At 41.4% G+C, this 27,906-nt stretch overlaps 2 protein-coding genes across 2 annotated transcripts in view; both read right to left on the reverse strand.

Annotated features, from left to right (window-relative positions):
• Positions 1-27,321, reverse strand: GPHB5 (glycoprotein hormone subunit beta 5). Its single transcript, XM_070249513.1, has 8 exons — positions 27,088-27,321; positions 26,725-26,870; positions 25,968-26,022; positions 25,509-25,754; positions 6,344-7,242; positions 4,969-5,489; positions 4,360-4,572; positions 1-429 (listed from the first exon to the last, which is right to left on the reverse strand). Exons 7-8 carry the CDS (start codon positions 4,561-4,563, stop codon positions 241-243), a joined length of 393 nt encoding a protein of 130 aa, XP_070105614.1. The 5' UTR covers positions 4,564-4,572; positions 4,969-5,489; positions 6,344-7,242; positions 25,509-25,754; positions 25,968-26,022; positions 26,725-26,870; positions 27,088-27,321; the 3' UTR covers positions 1-240.
• WDR89 (WD repeat domain 89) overlaps positions 1-27,906 on the reverse strand; it is a 432,803-nt gene that overhangs the window by 166,075 nt on the left and 238,822 nt on the right. The gene's annotated exons all lie outside the window — the stretch shown is intronic.

The following is a 27,906-nucleotide window of genomic DNA, read 5'->3' on the forward strand; positions in this document are numbered from 1 at the left end:
TTTGCAGGTGTGTGAAACAGAGACTTTATTTCAGCGCAGGCACAAACATTGTTTTGCGTTTTTAGCGTAAGTATGCTGCCTCTGGGCCTTGGGCCTGAGCAGGACCTATGGGGCACAGGGAACCTCCTCCACAGGCGTGGCCAGAATTACACGGTCCTTGAATCATGGGCTGTAGCTGCTGTGCTGCCCGTGCAGGTGGGTCCGCGAGACTCATGGCCACCAGCTGTGTTCGCGCCGGCTTCAGATGGTCTCGCACTCCGTGGTGGCAGTGGAGCAGGCCCCGCAGTCACAGCGGACAGCCACAGGGTAGGTGTAGAAGGGGTCGACTCCCGGGGCACAGTTGGGCAGCTTGACTGTCACCTGTTTGGTCTCATTGTAGGTACAGACTCGATGATGGGCTTCGATGTAGGGAGGTTCCAGAATGGGCTTCTGTCCCCACAGGTAGAAAACAGGGAACCCGTTAGAACATATCATCCTGTTGCATTTTCTTGGTACCATTTATCACTATCAGAAATTAGCCTGTTATTCACTTGTTTCCTTGTTAATCTGTGTCCTCCCAGGAAAAAGCAAATTCCTGAAAGCAGGATGCTGATTGTGGTCACTACCATCTCCTGAGCTCCCAGAAGAACCCCCGGCACACAGCAAGTGCTCAATAAACATTTAGCAAAGGAATCATCTTGATCATTGAAAAGCCTTCAAACTGGTCTCCTCTCTCTACCGTCACCCACAACAGTCTATTTACAACACGGCAGCCCCAAGTGATCCTTTTAAAATTTGAGTCCCATCCTAGCTCCCCCCTGCTGAAAGCCCGGTTGATTTACCATCTCCCTCAGAGTAAAAGTCAAAGACCTTACCATCACCCTCAAGCCCCACACCCTCTTCCCTGCACCTTCACCTTCTGATACGTCTCCCACATGCCCCTCTTTCTGGCTTCCTCACTCTGCTCCAGCCCCAGGCGGCTCCTGATTGTTCCTCAAATCCACCAAGAACAGTCCCACTCCACGGTCTTTGTCCTTGCCATTCCCACTGCCCAGAACGCTCTTCTCCTTTGTGATTCACTCCTTCCGCAACCTCAGGTTTTTGTTCAAGTGTCGCCCTCCCAGGGCAGCCTTTCCTGACCATCCTGTCTGAAACTGCAACATCCCGCCCCACACCCTGCAACTTCCTCTCCTCTTCCTGCTTCATTTTTCTCCATAGCACCTGTCAGTACCATGTGACATATATGTTTTACTTACTTGTGTTGTATTTCTCCCACTCTAGAGAGTAAGCTCCATTAGGACAGGGATTTTTGCCCATTTTACTCACTGCCGTGCCTCTACTACCTAGAATAGCACCTGCCACCCAGAAGGTTCCCAATAACTATTTGTTGAATCATTGAAAGAAAACAGAGGGAGCAGGCTCCCGAGTGCCCAGCGCACTGTTCCGAGGATTGAAGGAGTTGTTCCTTCCTGCACCTTTTACAAATCTTGAATTCAAAGATAATTTTGATAAACAGAACATATAGATCACAAAGTCAGCACAAAGCAGTAGTTAAAAGCCCAAACCCTGCAGTCATGGCTATTGAGCCTGAGTCCCTCTTCTGCCACTTACTGGAGACCTTGGAAAATCCACTTAACTTCTTGAAGCCTCAGTTTCCTCATCTGTACAACAAAGTGTCTAGCTCACAGCATTGTTGCGGAGAGGAGGTAAAATGATACATGTCATGCAGAACAGTGAGCGCCAAGTAAGTGTACAGTAAATATAATCTACTGTTCTTATCAAAGCAATTAGAAGAGTAAAGAAGTAATAATAAAAATAACAATTTACAAGCTTTCAAAGGACAGTGACTTCTCTTGTCCTAGGCAAATAAAATGTGTTTAATGGAGGCCCAGGGTGAAGTTCTGCATGAATGTCATGAAAATGATGGCTTTGCCTTTGACAAGGACCATATAGAAGTGCTGAATGGAACATCACCAGCTTCCTCCTGCTCCTCAGGTAGCATTTCACCCTTCCTCAGTTTGCTTCATGCCCTCTTACCCTCAGTAATCTGGAATCCCAGGCAGCGTTGCCAGATAAAACACAGGGAACCCACCCTGTAATATTTGAATTTCAAAGAAATGACAATTTTTTTTAGTATAAATGCATCACAAATATTGCATGGGACATATTTATAAAAAGAAAATGTTGTTTATCTGACATTCAAATTTAGCTGGCATCATGGTTTTGTTTGGTTTGGTTTGGTTTTTTGCTTATTCTACCAACCCTAAACTTACCAGGTCATGAGCAAAGGCCATTTTCAGCAATAGTTCCACTTTCAAAGTAAATCCAGCCACTTTGTCGTCATGAACATCTTTATTTTCAGACATGCTCCCCAGTTCAGGTACCAAAAGTAAGTGCCTTCTATCTCGGAAACTTTCAGATTGCTGGGGAAATAAATCTCATTCTTTCGTTTATTTTCTATAAGTAACTTCCCTTTTCATAGCTCAGTGAAGGCATAAATAAAAGCTGGTGAACACTAAGGAGAATCTCATTTTCTGATGATTTTGGTGCTTTTGTTTCTCCAGTAAGAACACAGTCCCTGACTTCTGTCAGTGACCATGATCCAATTAAAGGTTTCATCAATTTATAAGGAAAAGAGAAGAGAGCTGAAATGAAGGACATGGCAGTTTGAGATAGATTTAGGCCCAGAAAGACCTCCAAGAAGCCCAGAATTTAACTTCGAGCAGGGGGAGGCACCACCAGGCTGAGCCTTCAATACAAGAAGGTGCCAAAGTTCCCTGAGTACTTGATGTCAAGTCACAGCCACAGTATCCTTAGCAAGTGGATTTTCATTTGGCTATTAAGTCTCAAGCACCTGAATGATGCAAAAGTAAAGTTAATTGGATGAAGTCGTTTCATTTAATCTGGAGGTTTCATTGCCATAACCCAATTTCATTCATGGGCCATAATTTTGTCTAAGGAATAGCAGCTTGCTCTCTGAGTCCCCGAATAGAAGGATATTTTTCTTAATGGTAATGTCCTCTCCTGCTGCCCATGGGCTTCTAAGTTGATGTTGATTAGGCTAGAGGATGTCCAATTCCAGGTAGAGGTCAATACTATGTACTTATTGAATGCCTTGTTCATATACGACACTTTGACAAGAGCTGTGAAAAGTGCAACAATGAACCTCCGTCCTCAAAAACCTTAAAACCTAGTGTTGTGTGGGGAGGCGGGGGGGGGGGGGGGGGGGGGGGGCGGGAGTAAGAAAGACAAGCCCTAGACTAGAGTCATGGGCTGACCAGGCAGGCAGAAAAACCCTGGGGAAGGAGTTGGCACAGGAGACAGGCATCAAAGAATAAATTGAATAATGACAGATGGAAATGAGAAAAGATATGAGAAATGGACCAAAGTGAGGTGTCATGAGGAGTGTTTAAGAAAACTTTTAAAAATCAGTCTGACAAGGCCAGAGCTTGGACTATGTATAGCCTCTGGGAAAACAGGCAGACGTCGTATTGCTGAGGACCTTGACAGCTGGTTGTTGAATTTGCAGTACTGGGTGCTCAGTAGTGGTTTTTGAGCTGGGATAACAAGATCAGAGTTGGTACTTCATTAGCAACCAACTCGGGCCTCAGTGAGAAGAATCAACAGTCACTATGTGGTGTGATTTGATGGGGTGCTGAATGACCGTCTTTCTCCCCACCCCTCTAACATCTGCCCGCCTCAGCCCAACAGGGTTCTAACTCTGTTTGAGAATTTTATCCCCATTGTAAATGCACTGTCTCTGACATGGCTGGATATAATTGAATATAAAGGGACTTAATAAATCTGTCCATTATAATCCCTGAGGGCTCGAGGAATTGTGGTGGGGAGTGTGGGAAGAGCAGGGCTGTGGGTGAGGCACTGGAGGAGGGGCTGAGGATGCCCCCTCACCTGCTATTTAGCTTAGAGTCTCTCTCCTGGTCCCTGGCCAGCTTCATCACAGGTGGAGGAATACAGGGAAGAGTTTTGGTCACAGGCTCGAACCAAGAATTTATTCCCAACTTTCCAATGACTCCCTACATGACTTTGCAGTCATTCACCCCTTGAATTCCTCCATGTCATCTGCAAAATGGGTAGAATAATAGCACATCTTGACGTTCCAGAGATCATTCCCAAATACACAGGCACCATGTAAATCAAATGATTAATTTTATAAATGCTTGGTTAGAGTGGCAAGATCATATCTCTTTCAGATTATTTTTGAAGGATGCCAAATAATCATTATTAAAAGAAAAAAAGATCCACAGGAAAGGGCGGATGCCCCAGCTCTACTTCATTTCATTAAAAAAGTGAACACTCAGGAAACCAACCCACGTGGCTGGCCCTACAGGCGTTGCCCTATGGGCCTATCTTGGGACTCACCTCCCAGGTCTCACAGCGGCCCCAGCAGGCATCTGTGGTGATCCGAAGGCCCCTGCAGCCTGGCTTCTTGGCAAGGAAGGTAAACTCTCTCACAGCACAGCCCACAAAGGTGCGCAGGTCCCCGCTGTAGGTGCCGAGGACACAGCCACAACCAGCCAAGAGGAGCAGGGCCATGGGGCCAAGGAAAAGGTATGCCAGCTTCATGCTGTTTCTCTGCAGAAGGAAGGGAAAGAGAGTTTATCAACAGATACAGCTGCCTCCCATGGGGCAGCCCACAATGTATTGTTCACTATCAAAGTGACCTTGCTCTTAGCATTTCAGGAGAAATGAGCCAAGAAATTGTAAATGCCCACAACTCCAACACAGTGCTCAAAATCTCTCTAAGTGGCTCCAGTATGGATTCCATGGACCCATTGTTCTCCTTAGACACCCAACCCTTCAAGGGCATTCTCAGACTCTTCCTTACCGTGACCCAACTGCTAGACTTGACTTGTGTGTTAAAGAAGTTTGTTCCAATGGTCTCTTCAAAATAAATGCAAAACATGAGTAACACCAAAAGTAGACCTCCCCTCGCATGGACTGAAGTTACAAGTATGGAGAAACACTTACCTGATCTTGCTGGAGCTAACTCTTCTTTTAGAGCTAAAACTCTCACCCAAGACTTCAGAAAGTCACAATGAGTGGTACAAGTTTGCTCTGGGTAAACGTCTACCCTCTGTTACTGGGCTGCTTGATTGCTCAAATATATAGGAAAGGTCTTGTCAATCAAGACAAAAGAGAGGCAGATCCTTACAGGAACCACTGAATACATCAAAGCCCTGGGATAGAAAGCCTGTCTCTATTTTCCAAAACTGATTAACTTAGAGGGTGTTGTTCTGTTTCTTAACATCACCTACTGAAACAGAAAGTTACCTTGGTGGGTGACATAATCCTAGGGGAACAGTCAAATGTAGTTTACCTGGCTCTCAGGAGAACAAACGCACTGGGGCAAGATGGATTAAATTTTCCTTCATGGTAACCACAAATTTCCTTCGAAACAGGAGTCAGTCGCTAGCAGCTCATGGCAAACTCTTTCCCTTAACTCACAGCACACTTCAATACATTGAAAAATAACAAAACAATAATTCTTCCTGGAAAAAAACACAGAATCACTAACTGAAGGGATGGAAAGCACAGTGAGAAGAAACATTTGAAAGTCTTCAAATTAGTTAAGAATTGGATAATATTAATAACACTTTTTAAAATGAAGCATATAGGGAAGAAAATAGCAAGATTATCTTCCAGCATCGGAATTTAAGATGACTTTTCATTTCTTCTATATAGTTTTCAGCATTTTTCACATTTTCTACATTCAGTATGTTTTTAGAATAGAAAGTCAATTAATATGGCTATGTTAAAAACTAAAATAAACCAACAAGTATACATTTGTGTTGCAAGTAATGATATTCAATGCTGTTCTAATGGAAATGTTTCATTAGATTTCTGGTCCTTCAAAGTCTAAACTAAAAATTAAATCATATTCTTTATGAGGATAGCACACAGCTTATATTCCAATTTGTAACAGCAGCATACAAATGGATTAAAAAAACTGGTTGTTCACAGCGTTATTCTGGATTCTCTAAAAAATAAATGAAGCCGACATTGTTCTTGCCCTTAGCAGTTTACATATCATAGCAAATAACAACATAGCCAGAGACATTTAAGATGCATATTAAATAAATAAGTGATAAGAAGTTTAAGCATTTCCATTTTCCGCAAAGAAAGATGTTCTCTAAATAAACATGCTACTCATTAAGGCTTTGATTTTTCAAAGCATCTAACAACCCTCATGCTAGGCCATCCATATACCATCCCTAGAGTCAGATTATTATATGTGTTTTATAGAAAATTGAATTAAGCTTGGAATAGTGAGAGGACTCTCTTTGGCCCTTCAGCTTGTGAGTAACATAAATAGAGCTGGGACACTATGGGGACAACTGCTCACCTGGTGTGATCGTCCCAACTTGCTGGACCAAGAGCTGGCCAGTTGGCAATGAGCTGCCATCCTGAGCTGTGTTTCTAAAGAGGAGTCTCAACCCTTTTCAGTTAGACCTGAAACACACATGCTTGTGTCTGGAATGTCACAAGATAAGGAAAGACAGCAAAGGGAAGCCAAGAGTACCTTTCTTTCACAATCCCCAACTTCCTTATAATGTAGAGCTGTGGCATGATGCCTACCCTCCACCAGCATTAACATTATAATAATGACAGTGTATAGTCACTGAGTACTGTGGAATCTGCTCTGCTCCTACACATGTCGTCTCTAAATCTTACATCAGTTCTGTAAATCAATGATAGTCTTCTTTTTACCTTGGGAGAAATGGAGGCTCAGTTATTTTGCAACGTGCTGCCTCCAAAGCCTTCGACAACATTGGGGTTGGCAAATAGGTTTGTTTCATCCCCGTAAACAACTACAGTCAATTGGAAGGCGATACCTGGAACACGGTGTTAAGAAGGTGTCTGAATTCACTCCCAGTGCTGAGGGCAGGGACCCATCAGCTTCATCACAGGTGTAGGAAAGGGGAACAGTGAATGGATGCCACTTTTTCCAATCCTTGCACTATGCCATGTCACTTGCCCCACTTTAGGTTGCTGTGTGATTTCAAAGGCTACTTAAGGCCCTGATACCTACAGAATATCTCAGCAACATAGTCTGTGCATCTGCCACCTTCCTTTCCATCTGCATTGACATTCCCACCATTAAAGTCACTCTCTGGAGGTAACGAAGATGTGGGCAACATCTCCAAGCACAGGCCCTGGTGCATCTTCTCTCGTCTTTTTCCATTATCACCTTCTCATGGATTCATTGTCATCTTGGAGGATGAGTCACAAGGTACAGATTCACTAGGAGCAAGGAGAGGGGAGAAGGAACACAGGTAAGCACAGGGAGCATGACAACAGAGGAGGAGTGAGCTGAATGTCAGTGCCTGGAAAGGGTGACTAAGCAACTGAGGCCTGGTCCAGGGATGGCAGCCCCGGATGGGGAGGGCCTGGGGTGCACACTGTATGCAGGGGATGGAGACATTGCAAGAGCCTGGAAACTCTCTTCTCTGGCTTGGCCATGCTGATTCCCAGTGGCACAACTTCCTGTTGTGACTGCCTTGGGCAGCCACAAAGTCACTTCTCTCAGCCTCAGTTTCCTCATCTGTAACATGATGGGATTGGCCCCCAGGACTCTTAAGATCCTTCCCAGCACCAGAATTTAAAGATTTGAAAACTATTTTATGAACAGAACAAGGTGAGGGAAAGTCAGATGGAGAACCTGACTTAGAATAAAGTCATCAAGATTTGTGTGCAAATCTTGACCTTGACACTTGGCAACTTGTGATCTTGGACAAGTCTCATAACCCCTCTGAGTCTGTTTCCCACAAAACTGCAAATGCCTCCTTCATGGAACTCATGTGAGGATTCTACAAAATAATGTCTACAAATTGCTTATCACAGTGCTTAATATATGACACGCAGTCAACGCATGTTGTTTCTCTCTCCCTCCCAGGGAATGCATCACCACTGTGTGCACCCCTAAGAAAGAAAAAGCTGCTGATAAAGAATTATGTCAGACCATTAATTATCAGGCATATCCTGATTTCAAAGGTATTAAATGTAGGGAAAAAATGTGAGTCTGAGAATAGAGGAAGCAAAGTCTTTGGAGTCTAAGAGACCTAACAGCATCCTGAAACCAGGAGAGACACAGGTGGCCACCAACCAGGCTCCCCCAGCCAACCTGTGGTGCTCTGATCTGACACTAAAATTAACAACATGTTTTCCCATAGGAAAAATGTCTGAACTGTTAGATATAATTTTTAAGGTCCAAATCTCATACTTTGGGGGTTCAAGCTTTACCCTGCTTCCAAAATTCAATATATTAGTAAATCTTCATAAATACTCCCAAACAATTTCAGTTCTGACCAAGAATGGAGTCCAACTAACTGAACCAACCAAAATGTGCTGAGCACGCACTCCGTTCCACAGGTATGGAGAGCCCCTAGGAACCAAGCTATTTGCTGTGTCGCCTACAATGACCTCTTGAGAGTTTAGAAAAGATGGACATGCTCCGATATGTTTTTCCTCATTGTCCTCTCAGAATACATAACACTCCGTGCAAGCGTCAAATTAATTAGCATTACGCCTCCTGCGGATGAATAAAAAAGCCACAAATGAAGCTGTGTGTCTCAAGGAAGTAATAAAGTAGTGATTTTCTGTAAACAGACACAACGAAGTTCAGCTGTGGATTTTACAAAGTTGTGTGCCGCTTTTAATATCCCTTATTTACAGGGAAAAAAAATTTCTGGGCTTATGAATTGAAGATGAATGGTGAAGTCTTGGAAGAAATTAATGTTACTGAAAAATCATTTCGTCTGTTCAAAGCACTGGCTATTCGGGGGACAGCTCCTCATTTTATCAACTTGAAGAGATAACATTTCCTCTAGATGATGGTGCAGTTGCTATGGTAACTTTTTTTTAACAAGACTAAAAATAATGAAGCCTGTGTCTGATTTACTAGGACAAGTCAAGTCTTTCTCCACAACTGTCTGAAAGAAGTATCTGTCAGTTGTCACAGATTTATTTCAGATTAAGGGGCACATGGCTTAGGCACTGAAATGGAATGTTTTTATATCCGCCTGACTCTTCCACTTTTGAATGTCATAGCTTTGCAGGGCATGGCAGACACATGCCTAATAGAGAGGAACAGAGAGGAGCTTAATGAGCCACAAAGAAGCATTCTTTATTTCAAGTGCATCCTGTATTCTCATTGGAATGAGTCCACAAAGCTGCTGGGTCCCCAAATCCTTCACTTGTAATTCCCCAGGCAGTCACACAGACAAGGCCAAAGGTGTTGTTAGCTAAGCTTCGAAGCAACAGCACCTCATTTGTTAGCTATTGGCTTTGTTCCAGACAAAGATTCCTGGGATCATGGCCCCAGAGAGTGTGTATGTGTCTGTATATGCCCGTGCTCCTGCGTGAGTGATGGAGCAGGGTGATGGGAGGGTGAAGATGAAGAAAAGGAGAGCTGTTCTACTCTCCAGAGTATTTGTTACATAACTTAACACATTTATTAAGCAACTACTGTGTGCCACACACTGTCCAGCACTGGAGTGACTGGGTTCATTAAAAAAATTAAAAGGTGATGTTTGGAGACACGGGGTGGAATAGCTAACAACTGACAGAAATAATATATTTCTTTCCTCCTTCTGTTTCTTTTCTTTAACCCTTCTTTCTTCTTTCTGTCCTTCCATACTTTATTGAGTGTTACCATATGTCAGACACATGCTAAGTACATGTAATACAAATCTGAACACAGCTAAGAACCCGCCCTCAAAGAGTCAATAGTCTAGTGAGGATGATAAATAAGCCAACATATGTATGACCCAGAAATTGCACTCTTTGACATTTATCCCAGAGAAATGGAAATTTATGTTCACACAAAAACTTGTACACAAATGCTCATAGCAACTTTATTCATAATAGCCCCAAACTGGAAACAACTCAGGTGTCCTTCAACAGGTAAAACAAACTGGTACATCCATGCCATGGAATACTAGGCAGCAATAAAAGGGAATGAACCCAAAACTTGTAGGAATCTCCAAAGAATCAGTGAAAAAAGCCCATCTTGAAACACTGAATGATTCCACTTATATAACATTCTTCAAATGATAAATTATAGAAATGGAGAACAGTCTAGTGGTTGCCAGGAGCCAAGGAGACTTGTGGGTAGGAGGGAAGTTGGTACAATTACAAGAGGCAACAAGAGGGATGTTCGTGGTGATGGAAGTGTTCTGTCTCTTGACTGTGGTGGTGGTTACGTGAAGAAGATGTAATAAGATTGCATAGAACCAAATATTGCATAGATGTAATAAAATTGCATAGAACCATAGAACTTGTACACGAATACAAGTAAAACTGAGTAAATCTGAACACGACGGGTGATTGTGTCAATGTCAATACCCTGTTGTGATATTGCACTATAGTTGTAAGTATAAAAAACATTGAGAGAAACTGAGTAAAATGTACACAGGATACCTCTATTATTTCTTCCAACTGCATCTGAATCTATAATTACCTCAAAATAAAAAGTTAACTAAAAAACAAATCAACATTTTATTTCAGGGGTGGGTGAAATGGGTGAAGGTGATCAAAAGGGACAAACTTCCAGTTATAAGAAAAACCTGTCATGGGGGTGTAATGTACAGCATGGTGAGTGTGGTTAATAACACTGTATTGTGTGTTTGAAAGCTGCTAAGAGAGTAGATCTTAAAAGTTCTCATCACAAAGAAAAGAATTTGTAACTATGTGTGTGATGGATGTTAACTAAACTTAACCTGGTAATCATTTCACAATATATACATGTATCAAATCATGATATTGTACACCTGAAGCTAACACAATGTTACATGCCAATTATATCTCAATTTTAAACAAAGGATTATTTTGCATTAAGAAAAACAAAATGAAGTTCATTTTTAAGTATTACTGTTGAGAAACTGAATTAAAACAACTAGAATATTTTAAAAAGTAAACATAACACGAAGTAGGATGAGCCTATGATAAAAATGGAGATAGAATGCTATGAGCTTAGATGATGGATGTTGTCAGGAGAAACTTTCTATAGAGATGACTCCAGTGAGTTGGGAGAGAATTAACCCCAGGCAGAGGAAGCCACACATTGACTCCCTTTGGAACTAAGAGCAGAATCTTTGTCTTGTTCACTGCTATTTCCCCAATGCCTAGAACACTGCTTGGCTCACAGTTAATTATCAAAAACTGTTTGTTGAATGAATCACTGAAGACATGGAAGAGGGTGTGGTGAGTTTGGGAAGCTGCAAGGAGGCATCATGGTTGAGCATAGAGTGTGCTGAGGAGGGACAGGGATGAGCATGGTAGCAGGAGATGGGCTATGGGCCGAGTACTCAGAAGGGTTTTCAACCTTATTCCAGCGTGAAGGAGGAGCCCAGTCTGTGCTTTAAGGATACTGTGGGGATAAGGAGGAGATAGATTGGAGCAAAAACACCAGCTGAGGAGGCTGCTGTGGCGATCCAGGAAAGTCCTTTGCTTACCACCCCAGATGTTGGAAGTCCTTCAGGATAAGTCCTATGTCCAAAGCAGAGGTGTCCAATAGAAATAGAATTCAAAGCACAAATGCAATTTTAAATTTTCTAGTAGCCATATTAAGAAATAAAAGGAAAAAGGTGAAATCAATTTTAACATTAATCCCAGTGTAAGTGCTAAAAGTAAGACTGTATTTAACACAATATTATCCAAAATGTCTACATTTCAACATGTAATCAATAAAAAAAATTATTAATGAAATATTTTACACTCTTCATATGTCCTTTTCTTTTACTAAGTCTTTTTACAAAGTCTTTGCTCTGTATTCATGCATATAATTGACAGCAAATCTCAATTCAAGCCAGTCACATTTCGAGTGCTCAGAAGCACCAGGCAGCGGCTGCCACACTGGACAGCCCAGGTCTAATGCATAGAGGGTGCTACCCAGTGGCAAGGAGTAATTATTTGAATTCCTTCTGGACCCTTCTCATGTAGCAGGTCTGTTAATTCTCACGACAACAACAATCCTATGACATATTTTTATCTGCCCTTTATGATAAGGAAACTGAGGCCCAAAGAAGTTAAACGAATTGCCATGGCCTTCCAGCGAATCAGTGGTGGAGGCGGGATTCAAATTCGGCTCTGACTGACTGATTTTTCCAACTCCGGCTGCTTCGGCCACTCGGCAATGCTGTTCCAGTGAGAAATCTTGGCCTCCCGTGAGGGGATGATTAGATGGATCTTAGAGAAATCTCAGAGCCCTCGCCAGCTGAGCCCGTGCAGCTGATACATGTGAAATTTCAAAGCTTAAAGCAGCAGAGTCCATAAAAGAGATTTTTTTTTTTCGGATTTCATCAATATGCTTATTTATCCAGAACCTGACTTCTGAGCTGCTGAGCCCCATTACTTGATTTGAGAGTCTCAATCTTTGGAAATGTACTGGTTTGTCTGACTGAATCACTGCTTCTTACCTTAACATCACTGAAGAGCCTGCCTCAAAATAAATCGTGGGGAGAAATTTCTCCTAAGCAGAGATGGCCTGACATTTAGTGAACGATGAAGCCTGAATGGTAATCAGGTCCCAAGCAGAGAAACTAATATAATCAAGGGGATGGAAGAATTTCATAATAAAGGATGGGCTTGAAAAAAATCACCAGCCTAAAGGATGAGCTGACAGGCAGAGGCTCGGAGGAAGGAAAATACAATACAATATCTTGAAGCCATGACAGCTGTGGGGATAGCGAACAGCAATTTTTAGTGCTCCCCTACCACCCGTTTCTCTCTGTAGCTGCGGCCCCTGGGTCCTGGGTGTCTCTTGGAACCCAGTGTCTTGGAACCAGTGATGCACCTTTGCAAAATGCTAGCCAAGGATTAAAGATGTAGTTTGAGACTTTAAGAGCTGAGTAAAGGAAGTCTCAAACCCATGATTTGGAGTTAACAAGCCATGGGTGGAAAGAAAACTAGGCCCAGAACAAAGCCGAAATGGTCTGAAAATTAAGTATATAAGCATCTAATACCATGCGTTGATTTCCTCACGATCAATTTAACCTCTTTACTTGGATGTCACAGAAACACCTCAACCTCATTATGTCCCAAAGTTCGTTATCTTTTTCTCTAGGCTCTTTCCCACGCCTTCATCTGGCATTTCCCATCCCTGTAAATGAAACCCCTTGACATTCATTCTGGGCACCTTCCTCATACCACACACACACACACACACACACACACACACACACAAAATTCTGTCAGTTCTATTCCTAAACACTTTGTGACTCGGTTTCCTAATTCAGAACCCTTGAAGACCCTTCTTACTGCTGCCTCAGACTCCCTCCCTGTTCACTGTAGCTGGAAAGGTCTTTCGTAAATGTCAGTCTAATCCCGATTTGTACGTTCTGGTTGAAACTCTTCGCTGCTCCCCATGGCACCCAAGAATAAGATACAAACTCCTTGACAAATCACCCTCCTTGGCCCCGCTCTCTCTTCTCCTGCTGTTCCCCACTCTCCTTCCGAGCCCCTCTCTCTTTCTCACCTGGACTCCGCGCTTGCCCTTTCCTCTCCCCAGCCCCTCCCTCTGCTTCACCCCCTACTCATCTTTTAGGACTTGCCGTAGCTGCCACTTCCTTCAGGAAGCCTTCTCTGACCCTCAGAGTCTGAGATGAGAGCCCAAGACATGTGCTTTCATTGCACCTCCTGCCTATCGCAGCTGCTTTCACATGGCATTGTCATCGACAGCTCACTTGTCTCCAACCCTACTAGATGGTTAGCTCCAAGAAGCTGCCCTATGACTCTCCTCTTCACCCTTACATCCCCAATGCCCACACATAGTAGGCAATAAACACTTAAGTAAGTGAGCAAATGACTGAATGATTGTGGAGAACACCAAATATCACTTATTCTCATTTTCCCCCAACTCAAAACGTTGTCAGTCTCCATTAAAATTTGGCAAATATTTCCAGCAGAGCAAATAGTCAATCCAATCAGACTTGCCTTCCCATATCTAAATGAAAATTTAGTGGGCCATGGCAGGTGTCCTCACAAAATGTCACAAGCTTCAAGTTGGTGCAGTCTGGGGCCCACATGTGGGAGTGTGGACTTAGCCAGGCAACAAGCAGACCTGGATGCATTAGGCCCAGGGAGCAGGGTCCATTCTAACTTCTCCATCGTATTCTTTCCCATACATGACACTAAACCTGATGGCTTCCACCCCCACCAATTTGAGCAGAGTCCCCCATGTGAGTGGTCAGGCAGGACACTCCTGTTTCTTGGTACCCTTGGCACCTTGATCTGATTGGGTTTTATGACTAACTTCAATTACTCGGAGGGGAAAAAACATTTTCCCTCTTTGCAGCCTGAAATATCGCATCAAAGAAATGTGGAGAGTATGGAAATTAGATTTGATTGGCAGCCAGCTATTTGCTTTAATCACTTCTGCTATTCTGTAGCTCTCTTTGGAAAAAGGAGTGTGGGTTTTTCTGACAGCCTGATGGGCAATGACATAATTTTAATAATCTTCTCCCCTCAGGGGCAAAAGTAAAGCAGGAAACTTCATAATGAAATTAGTGTGCCTCAAAGATGGAGTCACTAGATTTCATCCTTTTTGCATTGTTCGTGTCCAGGACTCTGGAAACAAGATGCGTATTTCAGGCATGCCTAACACTGTTGTTAATGCTCTATTTTCTGAACTCCCTTGAGATCGATGAGGCCTGCAGCAGAGTGCGACAAAAGTGTGAAGTCTTAGAAGTACTATCAGAATACACACCAACACACACACACACTCAATTCAACTCTGTCCATTACATAAAATTGTGGATCTAATTCCTCAATTTAAAAAAACTACAAGATCCTTTTTTTAGACTCCATTCTAATCTTTTCAGTCCTATGTTATAATCAGGGTTGGTTGGAGCAAGGAGCACTTAACTCCCATTCTCACTTTTCTGTAGTGGGCAAGAGGGAAATGTATGGATAAAACACTCAGGTTTCTGTCTCCACACTCCCACCCTGACTCTCTTATCTGATTGATGGATGAGATTGGGAAATAAACCTGGTGTCTCAACATCTTGGAGGTTTAGAGGTGGGATAGATTTATCATCTAGGATGGTTTGGGCTGCAAATAACAAGGGCAAGCCACTGAAGGTAGCATAAATGTACTTATGCTGAAGTAACAATAAGCCCAGAGTCAGGGCAATTGGGCATTTGTGTGGCTGTTCAACAATGTCATCAAGGACCCAGGGTCATCCCATCTTTCTGGTCTGCCACCCTCAGTGTATTGACATGCTTTCCTTCATCACCTGCCCCAGCTCCAAACTTAGTGTCCTTAAGCCACAGTGTCCAACAACAAAAAAAGAACAGGAATAAGGAGATGAAAGTATCTTGTCACAAGCATTTATCTTTTAAGAGATGAAAGGTCTTGCAGAATTTCCTGCCGATTTCCTCTTTAATCACATTGCCCAGGATCAGGCCACACGATCATATCCTAGCTGTCTGAAAGGCTGAGAATACATTTGCAGCCTCTGCAGTGGAAGATCAGCTCTGCTGGCAAGGGAGAAAGGCAGGGGATACCTGTAAGGTCGACAACTATTGGTGCCTTCAAATGGTTAGTTCAATTCAGAGCAAAGGCCATTTGACTACATATCAAATTGTACTCTCTACTTTAACTTCACTCAGGAAGAAAGTGAATATTTTTACCCCCTCTTGTCAGATTCCTCTGTCTTATTTTTCTGCTAGTTCCAAGCTCAGAACAAGGAAAGAATCATGACTACTTAGTACCCCCAAACACTAAAAATTACCACCAGGAACATTGCTGACTATAGGAAAATCAACCACCACCACACCTTTGGACCTCAGTTTCTTTATCTGGAAAGCAAAGGGGTTGGATGAGAGCATCTCTAAAGCCCCCTTCCAGCCCTGACACTCTGTGGTTCCATGACTGTGCATTCAAATGCCTCCAAGCAGTGAACCAAATCACAAGTAGCCCAAGAAATGTTATGAAAGGATGAAATTTGACTCACATTGACTTACATTGGCCTTGAGGAATCAAAGCTAGTAAATAATGATGAACTTTGATGCCAGTGTCAGTTTAATAAAAATAAGAACTTGTGAATGTGCCGCAGGCATGTGATTGAGGGTAGCCATGTAATGGGTTTACAAGAGTTTAGGAAAATTGCTTCTCCCTTGAAATTGAGTTTTATAAGACAAGCAGAATGACAAGGCACTAAAAATGGCTCTCTCCTTCATCTCTGTGTTGAAACAATCTCAGTGTCTACAGGGTACAGCTCAAACATCTTGACATAGCTTATAAAAGTTCCTTCCCCGGGCTGGCCCCGTGGCTGAGTGGTTAAGTTTGAGCGCTCCGCTGCAGGCGGCCCAGTGTTTCGTTGGTTCAAATCCTGGGTGTGGACATGGCACTGCTCATCAAACCACACTGAGGCAGCGTCCCACATACCACAGCTAGAAGGACCCACAACAAAATATACAACTATGCACCGGGGGGCTTTGGAGAGAAAAAGGAAAAATAAAAATCTTTAAAAAAGTTCCTTCCCAGTCAGTCATCAGCCTACATCTACACAAACTCAATAATAATAATAACTAATATTTTTAAAGTCTTACTCTGTGCTCAATATGTACAAAGCACTTTACACTTCATTGTCTCTTTTAACCCTCACAAGAATGTTGTTATCTCTATTTTGCCTATGGACAAACTGAAGTTCAGTGAATTGCCCAAGGTCACACAGCTAAAGGTGGTGGAGCCAGAATTTGAACTTAGGCAGTCTGTGCCCAGAGCCCATGCCCTTAAGCAGTGATAAGGGCTATGACAGAGATACATAGGGGGCTATGGCTAAGGAGGGACACTTAAGCCAGCCTGGAGGATGAAGGAAAGGCTTCCTGGGATGAGGACTTTGAGCATGTGAAGGACCTAGGAGTGAATATGTTAAGAGAAAGGAAAAGGGCATTCTGCATGGAGGAAAGAGCATGAAAAATCCCAGAAGTGAGAGAGAACTCAGAACAGTCAGGGAATCAAAAGTCATTTGGGCATAGGGAAGAGTGATAGGAGATGGAGGGCACATCCAGCAGGGAGCCAGGGTCAGTTTCTGCTGACAGACATTTGGGGATTTTATTCAGAGGAATGATATGATAGGATATGAGTTTCAAATATATCGCTTTGACCTGGAGAACTGAAGTGTGTGTGTGTGGTAGGGGAAGAAGGGGGAGGTTGGAGAAAGGAGACTCTGTGACCTAACATGAGAACATTGAGGTAACGAGAGGAGAAATCTTGAGACTGTGGACAGAGACAATGGAAGAGAGCAATCGAAATCTATTTGAGAGGTTAACTAAATGGACAGCATCTAGTTATAAAGGAGGATGAAGGAGGGGAGGCATCTCAGACAGCCCAACGGTCTGGCTCTGCTGACTCGGTGGATGGTGGTTCCACTGGCCAGCGGGAACACTGTGGCAATAGGCTTGGGGACAGGAGAGTTCACTTTGTGTTGACTTTGAAATATCTGCCAGGCTTTTGAGTAGAGATGTCTACACACAGGTAGATATGTAGATCTGCAGTCCAGAGAAAGGTCAGTGCAAGAGAGAAAACAATTGAGTTGTCTGCACACAGAGGTGATGGAAGTCCTCGGGGATGAACAAGATCTCCCAGGAAAGATATGCAGTAAAGAAAATGGGCAAGAAGTCAAGTAAGGAGCCTCACAGCTTAGTGCTCAGCTCATTTGGACCAAAGTATTTATCTCCTCAGGGTTTCCACAGCACCTTGGACCAACTTGAAGGTAGGAATAAAATCTTATTTGATTTAGTAACCCTGGGATCAAATGCACAACTAAGAATATTCCACATGTTCAATAAACGGTTATTAAACAATGATTGTATACTCATATGCTTTATGAAAGAGGCAAACAATAGCAAGTCTGATGTGCTTCAAATTCAGGGAAGCACCAGGCTTTAGCATGTCACTCAAGATGAATTTTTCTTTTATTGAGGACATAGTTTATAACATTGTGAAATTTCATTTGTACATTATTTTCTGTTTGTCACCATATAAGTATGCCCCTTCACCCCTTGTGCCTACCCCTCAACTCCCTTCCCCTTGGTAACCACTAATCTGTTCTCTTTGTCCATCTGTTTGTTTATCTTCCACATATGAGTGAAATCATAGGGTGTTTGTCCCTCTCTGTCTAGCTTATTTCACTTAACATAATACCCTCAAGATCCACCCATGTTGTTGAAAAAGGATGGTTTTGTCTTTTTTATGGCTGAGTAGTATTCCATCGTATATATACACACCACATCTTCTTTACCAAATCATTATTTGATGGGCACTTGGGTTGCTTCCACATCTTGGCTATTGTGAATAATGCTGAAATGAACATGGGGGTGCATAAGTCTCTTTGAATTGTTGATTTCATGTACTTTGGAGAAATATCCAGTAGTGAGATAGCTGGGTCATATGGTATTTCTATTTTTAATTTTTTGAGAAATCTCCATACTGTTTTCCACAGTGGCTGCACCAGTTTGCATTCCCACCAGCAGTAGATGAGGGTTCCCTTTTCTCCACAACCTTTCCAACGTTTGTTATTTTTTGTCTTGGTGATTATAGCCATTCTAATACATGTAAGGTGATATCTTAGTGTAGTTTTGATTTGCATTTCCCTGATGATTAGTGATGTTGAACATTCAAGATGAATTTTAATGTAAGAACACATTTCCTCTTTCTGTGCACCTCCCTTCTATTTACTCACTCAAGAGCAGAAATCTGGTTTCTAGACTCTACCGTTTGCTTCCTTTCATCACCAGAAAAATAGGAGTATTTGTTTCTTCTGGATTGCCTGGGCTCACTTTTAAAACTAAATTTTAAAGCCAAAGAAATGGTTGATTGGCTTCTGCTCTCCAGTTAATCCTTCTCTGAGCCCCCACAGGTGAGGTGAGATCAGTCTTCCTCCTGGAGACACCACCTGTGTGGCAATCCCAGCTTGAGGAAAAGTGAGCATGGTTATTCTCTGTGAGGCTTCTGTAATCAGAGCCTCTCCCTGGGGACAGTTTACTGACATTGGAAATGTGTCATGGTTACAGAGTACTTTGATTTCACAAAAATAAGAGGTCTTCTCTGCTGAGATGGCAAGTAGTATTTGTTTTATACAGATTAACTAGGGAGGAACCACAACTCAGCATCAAAGAGCCAAGACTTTTCTCCCCTCCTTGAGCCAGCTACCAGCCTACTCAGAAGAGAGTGATTTGTGTTTTTAGTCCCTAAATTAGAGAGTTTGAGAAAAAGTAAAAATGGAAGGCATTTTGTCTTTGAAAAGAGGCTACCAGAGGCAGGCTCCTGCTCCATCTGCCTATAGAAGTCCTCATGTTCCCCAACCATTGTGTCCTGGTTGGTAACTAATGAAGCAAACACAGTTAAAACTTTGTGCTTTGCATATTGTAGGAGCTCAATCAACAATAACTAAAAAGCAAAACAAATAAAAACAAAAAGGAGACAAAGTCTGAGTTCCAGGCTTTGGCTTCAGTTGGTACAATGCAGCCATGAGCTGGGGCCAGAGTCCTAGACAAAGTCCAGGAGTAACTCTTCCTACAGCTGAGAAACACCAGCAACTAAAGCAACTCTGGAATCTCAGTGGGATGGTCAGCATTTAATGGAAAGTGCTCTCCTCATTTTCCCACCTTTGATACTGGAGACTAAATGTTTGCGGTGCCATTTCATACATACTAACAGAAAAAACATAGACAAATAACCCAATACTGACAAGGATGTTGCGCAAACAAGGTACCCAAATTCTGGAGCCCTCATAAGTTGGTACAATACTTTTGGAAAATAATTTGCCCATACATCTCAAAAGTCATAGAAAGTTTTCTACCCTCCCATTCCTGGGAATTTATTCCAAGGGGGAAAAATTCTAAAATGAGAATACAACTTATGCAAAACACACTTACTGCAGCATTATTTTACAAAAATAGCAACAGGAAATATCCTACTCGTGCAAGGAAAGGAAAGTATTAAATTATGGTTCACCCACACAATGGAAGAGTATTTCTCAAGTAAAATTACTATAAAGACTGTAGCATGTGGAAAAGCATTTGAAATAAAGTTAAGGGGGAAAATCAGAATGCAAAATTGCACATAATAAGTGGTATAACTACATCTGTTTAAAAATTATGGAAGTCTATGGACAAAATTGGAAAGTGTGTGAAAAATAATTTTCAAGGTGAGTAGATTATCTTAACCACAAAACTGAATTATTTCAAATCCTCAAGGAAAGAAAATTCTGACGCTATTTAAACAATTCCAGAGAGAGAAGAAAAACACCCCAATTCTTTTTACAAATGCACTAATACTAAAACCAGAACAAGAGAGCACCAGACAAGAAAGGTATAATCTTATTTCTCTTAGGAATACTGATGTAAAAATGATAAATAAAATATTAGCAAATTGAATCCAGTAATGTATTAAGCAAGTAATATACCGTAGCCAGGGTTTATTCCAGAAACACAAAGATGATTCAGTAACAGGAAATCTGTTTATATAATTCTCCATATTAATAGATCAAAGGAGGAAAAACACATGATGTCATCTCAACAGAGGCTGCAAAAGCATGTGATAAAATAAATACAACAGTTATTCCTGATTTAAAATAATATTTAAATTCTTGGTAAAATAGGAAAAATAGGTACTTTCTCAATATCATATGTATGGCCACGCACATATATATGTAGTTATACTGAATTTTGGTTATTTGGAGCTGTAAAAATGTGGCAACAGTTAGTTGGATCTGATGAGTTCCTTGAAGACTAAATGGATGTGATGACCATTCAAAGACTCAATGACAAACCTCGATATCAAATTGCCCTGGTATTTACAGATTGTGTCTTCAGGTCCAAGTTACTTTCCCTGTGTACCTATTGTGATGCTTTGAGCCGCAAATAACTCCCATTCTGAGTATTCTCTCATAGCTTCCCATCACAAAGACAGGCAATTCCAACTTCCTACCGCAGCCTCTAGGAGCCACATGTTCTCACTACTGTCTTCCTCTAATCACCAGTCTCCATCTCTGTCAGCTGGACCAGCCTCCTGGTTTTTTCTAAAACACACCAAACACATTTCTGCCTTGGGACCTTTGAATTTGCCGTCCTCTTACCTGGAAAGTTCTTTCCTCAAATGTTTTAATGGCTCATTCCCTCAATTTATTCACTTCCCTGACCAAATAGCATGCCTCTTAGACATGCAACTCCCCAACAATACTCCCTAACTCCTTACTCTGCTTGATTGCCTGACATCATATTATGTATTCGTATGTGTATTGTTTTCTCTGCTACCAGAAGGTACATTTCATGAAGGTAGGGACGACTCTGACCATATTGTTCACTGCTGCACGGCCAGTACCTAGGACAGCGCCTGGTACATAGTACCTGCTAAGTAGATATGTGTTAAATAAGTTGTTGAAACAAGAGAAAATCTGACTCATATAGATTTAAACAATTAAGGAGTTTATTATCTCACATAGATAAGTCCCCAAGGTAGGACAGGCTCCACGAAAAAGCAAAGGTTTTTCTCTTTTTCTCTGCAATTCTTTGTTCTTCCCTCTTTAGCATGCCAGCTTTGTCCTCATACAGAGGCTGCCCTTGTGGTCACAAGATGGCTGCAGCAGCAACTGCAGCCATGTGTTTTCTCTTTCATGTCCATTTGAGAGAGAGCAACTCTCTCCCTATATTAGTCAAAGTTCTCTCGAGTTAGTACATAATAACCATCACACCCCCATCATGGAATAAAAGTCATTCCCTTTAGTCTGACTGAGGCTCCTTCGTTCACATGCCCACTCCTGAACCAATCACTGAAGAGGAGGATTGAACTCTAAGATTGGCCCACATGAATTGGGACCCACCCCTGGGGAAAGGCTGGAGTCAGTCTTCACTATAATACGTAGATTGCATGAGGAACGAGTGGTGGATGCTTGTCCTGGATAGACAACCAACCATGATCACTACAATCTCTGACTTCAGAGGAACTCCTTAATCCCAAGGAACGCTTTCTGGTAGAGTAACTGGCCTCTTAGGATCTTTAAACACAATCATTTCCTTGGAATATTTCTTGAGTTAAAGACCACTCTTAGATCGGGGAGCTGCCTCAAATATTTTCCTCCTGGGAGAGCCTGAGCACCGGGAGAAAGGGAGCTAAATACATCCCTTTCTTAGGAGGGAGAAGGAGATGGAAACAGCAATGCAAAACACATTTCACCAGAGAGCATTTTTTGCACATGGGTAACAAAACATGAAGCATCTACAAAATACGATATTCCTCTACGGAAGCTAAAGGTCATTTAACTCATATTCAGGCAATGTGAAAAGAGACAGCAATTCGGCACAGGAGAAAACATTTTGTCAGCAAAATGAGCAAGGTTGTAAATTTCTGAGAACATATCACCAGCCAGATACCCTAAACTAGTAAACAAATGGTTTGACTAAAATGTTGCTCTGGGCACAACTCTTGCGTTAAGGTGATTTACAAGGAAATAGAGCCTCAAGGAGACATTGAAAACCATCTGAAGTACAGCATTATCTGCCCTTTGAACAATGTTACAAGATTCTATTTCACCTACCGCAAAAGCACAAATTGACTTCTAATGTGTTATCCCTAAAGGATGTTTGATCATTTTTTAACATTGTGACTCCTTCACTGAGATGCTTTAAATCCCAAATAATTATTTTCTTTTTAATTAGCTGTTGTGTTATTTCTTACTATATTACAACGTTTTGAGGTGACTATTTCACATGCCTTGAAAATGCTGCTTTTCTCAACATTAAATACACCAACACTGTTATAAGTTGGCCTCCTTCCCCCACCCCCAATGCTGGAGGCTGCAAGTAATGCATAGCAAAGACAAGCCTTTTGTTTCTAATACAGAAATGATAAGGATTTGAGTATAACTTTCTTACTTCTTTCTAATTGTCCTGCAAAGCTATCTTCTTCAAAAGGGTTTCTGTTTACTCATGTTGCATAAGCCCAACATTATCCAGAATTTAAAAGCTCTTTCATGAAAAATATCTACTCATTTTGCAATGAAAGAGAGGGAAGAGTAGAAGATTTGAAGATGCAAAATATTGCATTACTAGCCAGGAAAGTAGATACAATTTGCCCCAGAACACACAACCATCCAGGAGGACAGCTGGGAGCAGACTCTAGGATGCCTACTCCCAGCTCAGGGCTCCTTCTACTAGAACAATGCTCCTGCCATAGGAGGTTCTCCCCACAGCCAGGTGGCCGAGTCTCTTTCTGGTGTGTCTTGCTGTACACACAGTGGGTTCCTGCTTTTGTGCTACAGTAAAGCAGAAATTTAGCCCCGAGGTTTCTTTCATCCAAAGCAAAGGTCTAGTGAAGATTTAAATATCTCTAACTATATATATGTATGCATCCATAAGGATATATCTAGATATATAGATAGATCTGAAATAAACTTGTTGAAAAGAATCATAGCTACCTCCTTCTGAGACCTGAAAGAACTTTCTCCCACCATCTGTTATGAAGCATCTGACACAATGAACAGTGACCCCACACCATCTCCACAGAAAGTACAAGATTAAGTATTTAGGCTGTGTCTCATGCTGTTTCTTTCTTTTTCTTTTCTTTCTTCCTTCCTTCCTTCCTTCCTACCTTCCTTCCTTCCTTCCTTCCTTCTTCCTTCCTTTCCTTTCTTCCTTCCTTCCTTCCTTCCCTCCTTCTTTCTTTCTTTCTTTTCTTTCTTGTGATAAGAGTACTTAACATGAGATCTAACCTCTCAACAAATTTTTAAGTGTACAATACAGTATTATCTACAGGTACTATGTTGTACAGCAGATCTCCATAACTTATTCATCTTACATAACTGAAACTTTATACCTATTGAACAACAACTTCCTATTTCTCCCTCCCCTCACCCCCTGGCAATCATCATTGCACTCTCTGCTTCAATGAGTTTGACTATTTAAAATATATCATGTAAGTGGAATCACGCAGTATTTGTCCCTCTGAAACTGGCTTATTTTACTTGCATAATGTCCTCCGGCTTCAGCCATGTTGTTGTGTATGGCAGGATTTTCTTCTTTTTTAAGAGTGAGTAATATTCCATTGTACATATATACCACATTTTCTTTATCCATTCACTTGTTGGTGGACATTCAGGTTGTTTGCATGTCTTAGCTATTGCAAACAACGCTGCAATGAACATGGGAGTATAAATATCTCTTTGGGATCTTGATTTCAATTCTTTTCAATATACACCCAGAAGTGAAATTGCTAGATCATATGGTAGTTCTATTTTTAATTTTTTGAAGAACCTCCATACTGTTTTCCATAGTGGATGCACCATTTTACATTCCCAAAAAGAGTGCACAAGGGTTGCAATTTCTCCACATCCACTCCAACACTTGCTATCTTGTTTTTTTGACAATAGCCATACTACCATGTATGAGGTGATATCTCATTGTGGTTTTGGTTTGCATTTCCCTGATGGTTAGTGATCTTGAGCACCTTTCTGTGTACTCATTGGTCATTTGTATGTCTTTTTTGGAGAAATGTCTATTCAAGTTCTTCATCCATTTTTTAGTTGGGCTGCTTGGTTTTTGCTATTGAGTTGTAGGAGTTCCTCCTATATTTAGAATATTAACCCTTTATCAAACATACAATTTGCAAATATTTTCCCCCATTCTGTAGGTTGCCTTTTCCTTTTGTTAGTTGGTTCTTTTGCTGTGCATAAGCTTTTTAATTTAATCTGGTCCCACTTGTTGATTTCTGTTTTTGTTGCCTGTGCTTTTGGTGTCATATCCAAGAAATCCTTGCCAAGACCAATGTCAAGAAGCTTTTCTTCTACGTTTTCTTCTAGAAGTTTTACAGTTTCTGGTCTTACATTTAAGACTTTAATCCATTTTGAGTTGACTTTTGTGTATGATGTAAGGATCCAATTTCATTCTTTTGTATGTGAGTCTCCAGTTTTGCCAGCACCATTTGTTAAAGAAAGTATCCATTTCTCACTGTGTATTCTTTTTTTTTTTTTAAGAATGGTGACAGAGAGGTTTAAACTGAGTAAATAGACAGACAGGCTGCGAAAAGGACTCAGAAGAGACTGAAACGACACATTAGCAGTGAAACAACCTCTCGGCCTGCATGATTTTGTTCAGCAGCTATCAGTGACCCAGGTCAGCAAAAGTGCAGAAAGCAGAGAGTGGAGGCAAGATTAGGAGGTTTCCAAACTAGCTGAAAGATAAGGGGTTTGAGAGTCTCATCAACAAAGTGGGTGAAGATGAAGCAGAGGTCTGATCTAAATGGATGAGGGAGTAGGGGCCAAGGAGAGCTGACAGGCCATGGGGTCCTTGCAGCAAGGGTCACGTCACATTCGTCTTTGAATCCAAGCATCCAGCACAGTAGATGCTCAGCACATATTGAATTTATGTATGAATGAATGATATTATACACAACCATGAGTATACACACACACACACAAACAGAATGAGAGAGAGAGAAATCACCTTATATACTAGAAGACCAGGGTCGTCATTAGACAAAATTCACCATTATTATTAGTTCTTGTTACCTCATTTGAGTTCTTCTTTGCTTCTCTTGCTCCACCCTTTCAGTTCTAAGACTGACTCTCAGCCTCTGCATTCCCTGGCGATCCAAGCAAAGGCAGACGAGTCTCCAGGGAGGCTTCTAGGAAAGAATTTCCTCTCTGATGAAGAGACCTATAAGGACAAATTGTTCTCCCTTCTTCTGGATGCAGTAACATGAGACATGATGCCTGGAGCTGTGGCAGCCATCTAGCAAGTAGGAGGAGACAAGTCTGCAAACAAAAGCCAAAGTGATGAAGACAGCAGCGTGATAAAACGGAAAGTCCTTGGATTCCATTGTTCCACTAAATTAACCAACCTTCAGATTTCTTATTATGTGGACTTGTAAATATTTGCATTATTTAAGCCACTGTTAGCCCAATTTTCTGTTAGTTGCAGCCCCATCCCACCCGACACAACGAGACCAACAGAGCGGAATCCCTCACCTGCAGGCTGTAACTCACACGAGGCTGCTGCGATGGGTCAGGAGCACTGAGTTCACTTAAATTGAAATATTCATATATTTAGGTCAGGAAGTTCAGAAGCCTGATTACTTGGGTGGATTCATGAGTATATTGTTGATAATATTTCTGAGCAACTAATTCGGGAGAGACTGATGGAAACATAGATAAAATCTAAGCCTCATTTCAGCCAATAATTTGACCCTCTTTTTCCCTCAACCAACAAAACTAATTCACATAAAATGGTTTGCAATTCATATTCGTTGATCTTACTTTGTACCAGGCACTGTGTTGAGCACTTTACACATATTATCCCTTTTAATCCTCAGAACAATTCTATGAAGTAGGGAATATTCTCATTCTCATTTTATAAATGAGGACAGGCAAGCTGAAAGTAACCATCGGACTTCCACCTCGCTATAAATTCTTCTCTGCTATAATCTTCATGCTTTGGTGTAAATGTTAATGAGTAATGAAATACACAAATATCAGGAAGAAAGAGAAAGAAGACAGAAAAGCAAGGGACTCCAATAATCCAATGTTAGAATAAATGAGTCAGGGCTAAGGCAAATAAAGCCAACTTATTCAGAACTTAGAATAAGCTAATACGGAAAAACCAGCTTTACATGAGTTTCTTCCAATTCCATTATTCAATTTCTCTCCCGCAGGCTCTCAGTGGGTTTCTATCTCACTTCTCCCATGACTAGATACTGGGAAAGTTTCCTTCAAAAAGGATACCTACCTGTTAAGGAAACATTCTCCAGCCATTTCCAAAGTTTCCCTGAGAGAATTAATCTTCTTCCAATTCATGTTCATAAACTGTCGATCAGATGTCCTCGATGGCAATGAAATCCATATCATTACAATATAAAACTTTTAAAAATACATCTGTAAAAAGAAACCACAAAGGCAACAAAAGACATATTTGTTTACTTTAGAATAACATAGTAACTCTGTGCTATTTAGTCAACTCTCCAACTAAACCAGGATTTCTATTATTCATTACCATGACATTTGATCAAAGGAAAACACTAGAAGGACTACATGTGGCTTATTTCTCCATGCTCTTTTCCCTAGTAGTTAAGCCAAACATAAGTTTCATTACCTGGTTTCTAGTCACAATAATGAGCCAGACTTTTCCGAAATCTCAGACTTCACAGCCAAGGATTTTTGAGAGGGGCTGTGAGTGAGTCTGAAGAAACAGAAAATAGTAGTAATTGTAATGGTTTTTACGAATAGTTTGTCAAGTGGAAGAAAAAAGAAAAGGCTGTGAGTAGGAATTTTTCAATGCAGTATCAATTCTGTAATCTCTCCCCTTAGGAACTTGTCACTCAAATTCACTAAGGTTCCAGGATAGCTTTAGGATAATGTGATGTCATAGCAGGTTTTCCAGCTCTCCATAGGAACATTCTGTAGCTGTCTTCATCACTTTTTCTGTTTAGAAAAGCAACAAAAGTCATTGCTTAGGGGTTACCACTTGAATTCATTCTCTTTATGGGGCATGAAGAAAAATATCTAAAATATTCCTTACATGGAATTTTCATTTGATGAGGAGGAGGAAAGCCATAGGACTGCACATATCATATAGGAATGTGGTAGCAAAGCCACCAGAGAGGAATATAAGACCCAGATAAACTCAACATATATAAGCACGTTTATCCATCTACTTGAAAAACAATAGCCAAGACCATTGAGAGACAAGTGGAACTGCGCCATGCATTTTGCAGACATCATCTAATTCCAGCAACAACTCCTTGAAATTGGTGATGTTAACCTCATTTTACAGGAAAAGAGAAAATAAACTACCAAGAGTTGTATTTAGAGTTTTAAGTATCTCGAACATTGTCTATCCTGTGTACATATAAGTTTGTGCTTCACCTCAACTGAGGACTTTGAAATTAAAGACTTTATCATGCAAAATCAC

The sequence above is a fragment of the Equus caballus genome, chromosome 24 (genome assembly GCF_041296265.1).
Source record: "Equus caballus isolate H_3958 breed thoroughbred chromosome 24, TB-T2T, whole genome shotgun sequence".
Classification (NCBI taxonomy): Eukaryota; Metazoa; Chordata; class Mammalia; order Perissodactyla; family Equidae; genus Equus; species Equus caballus.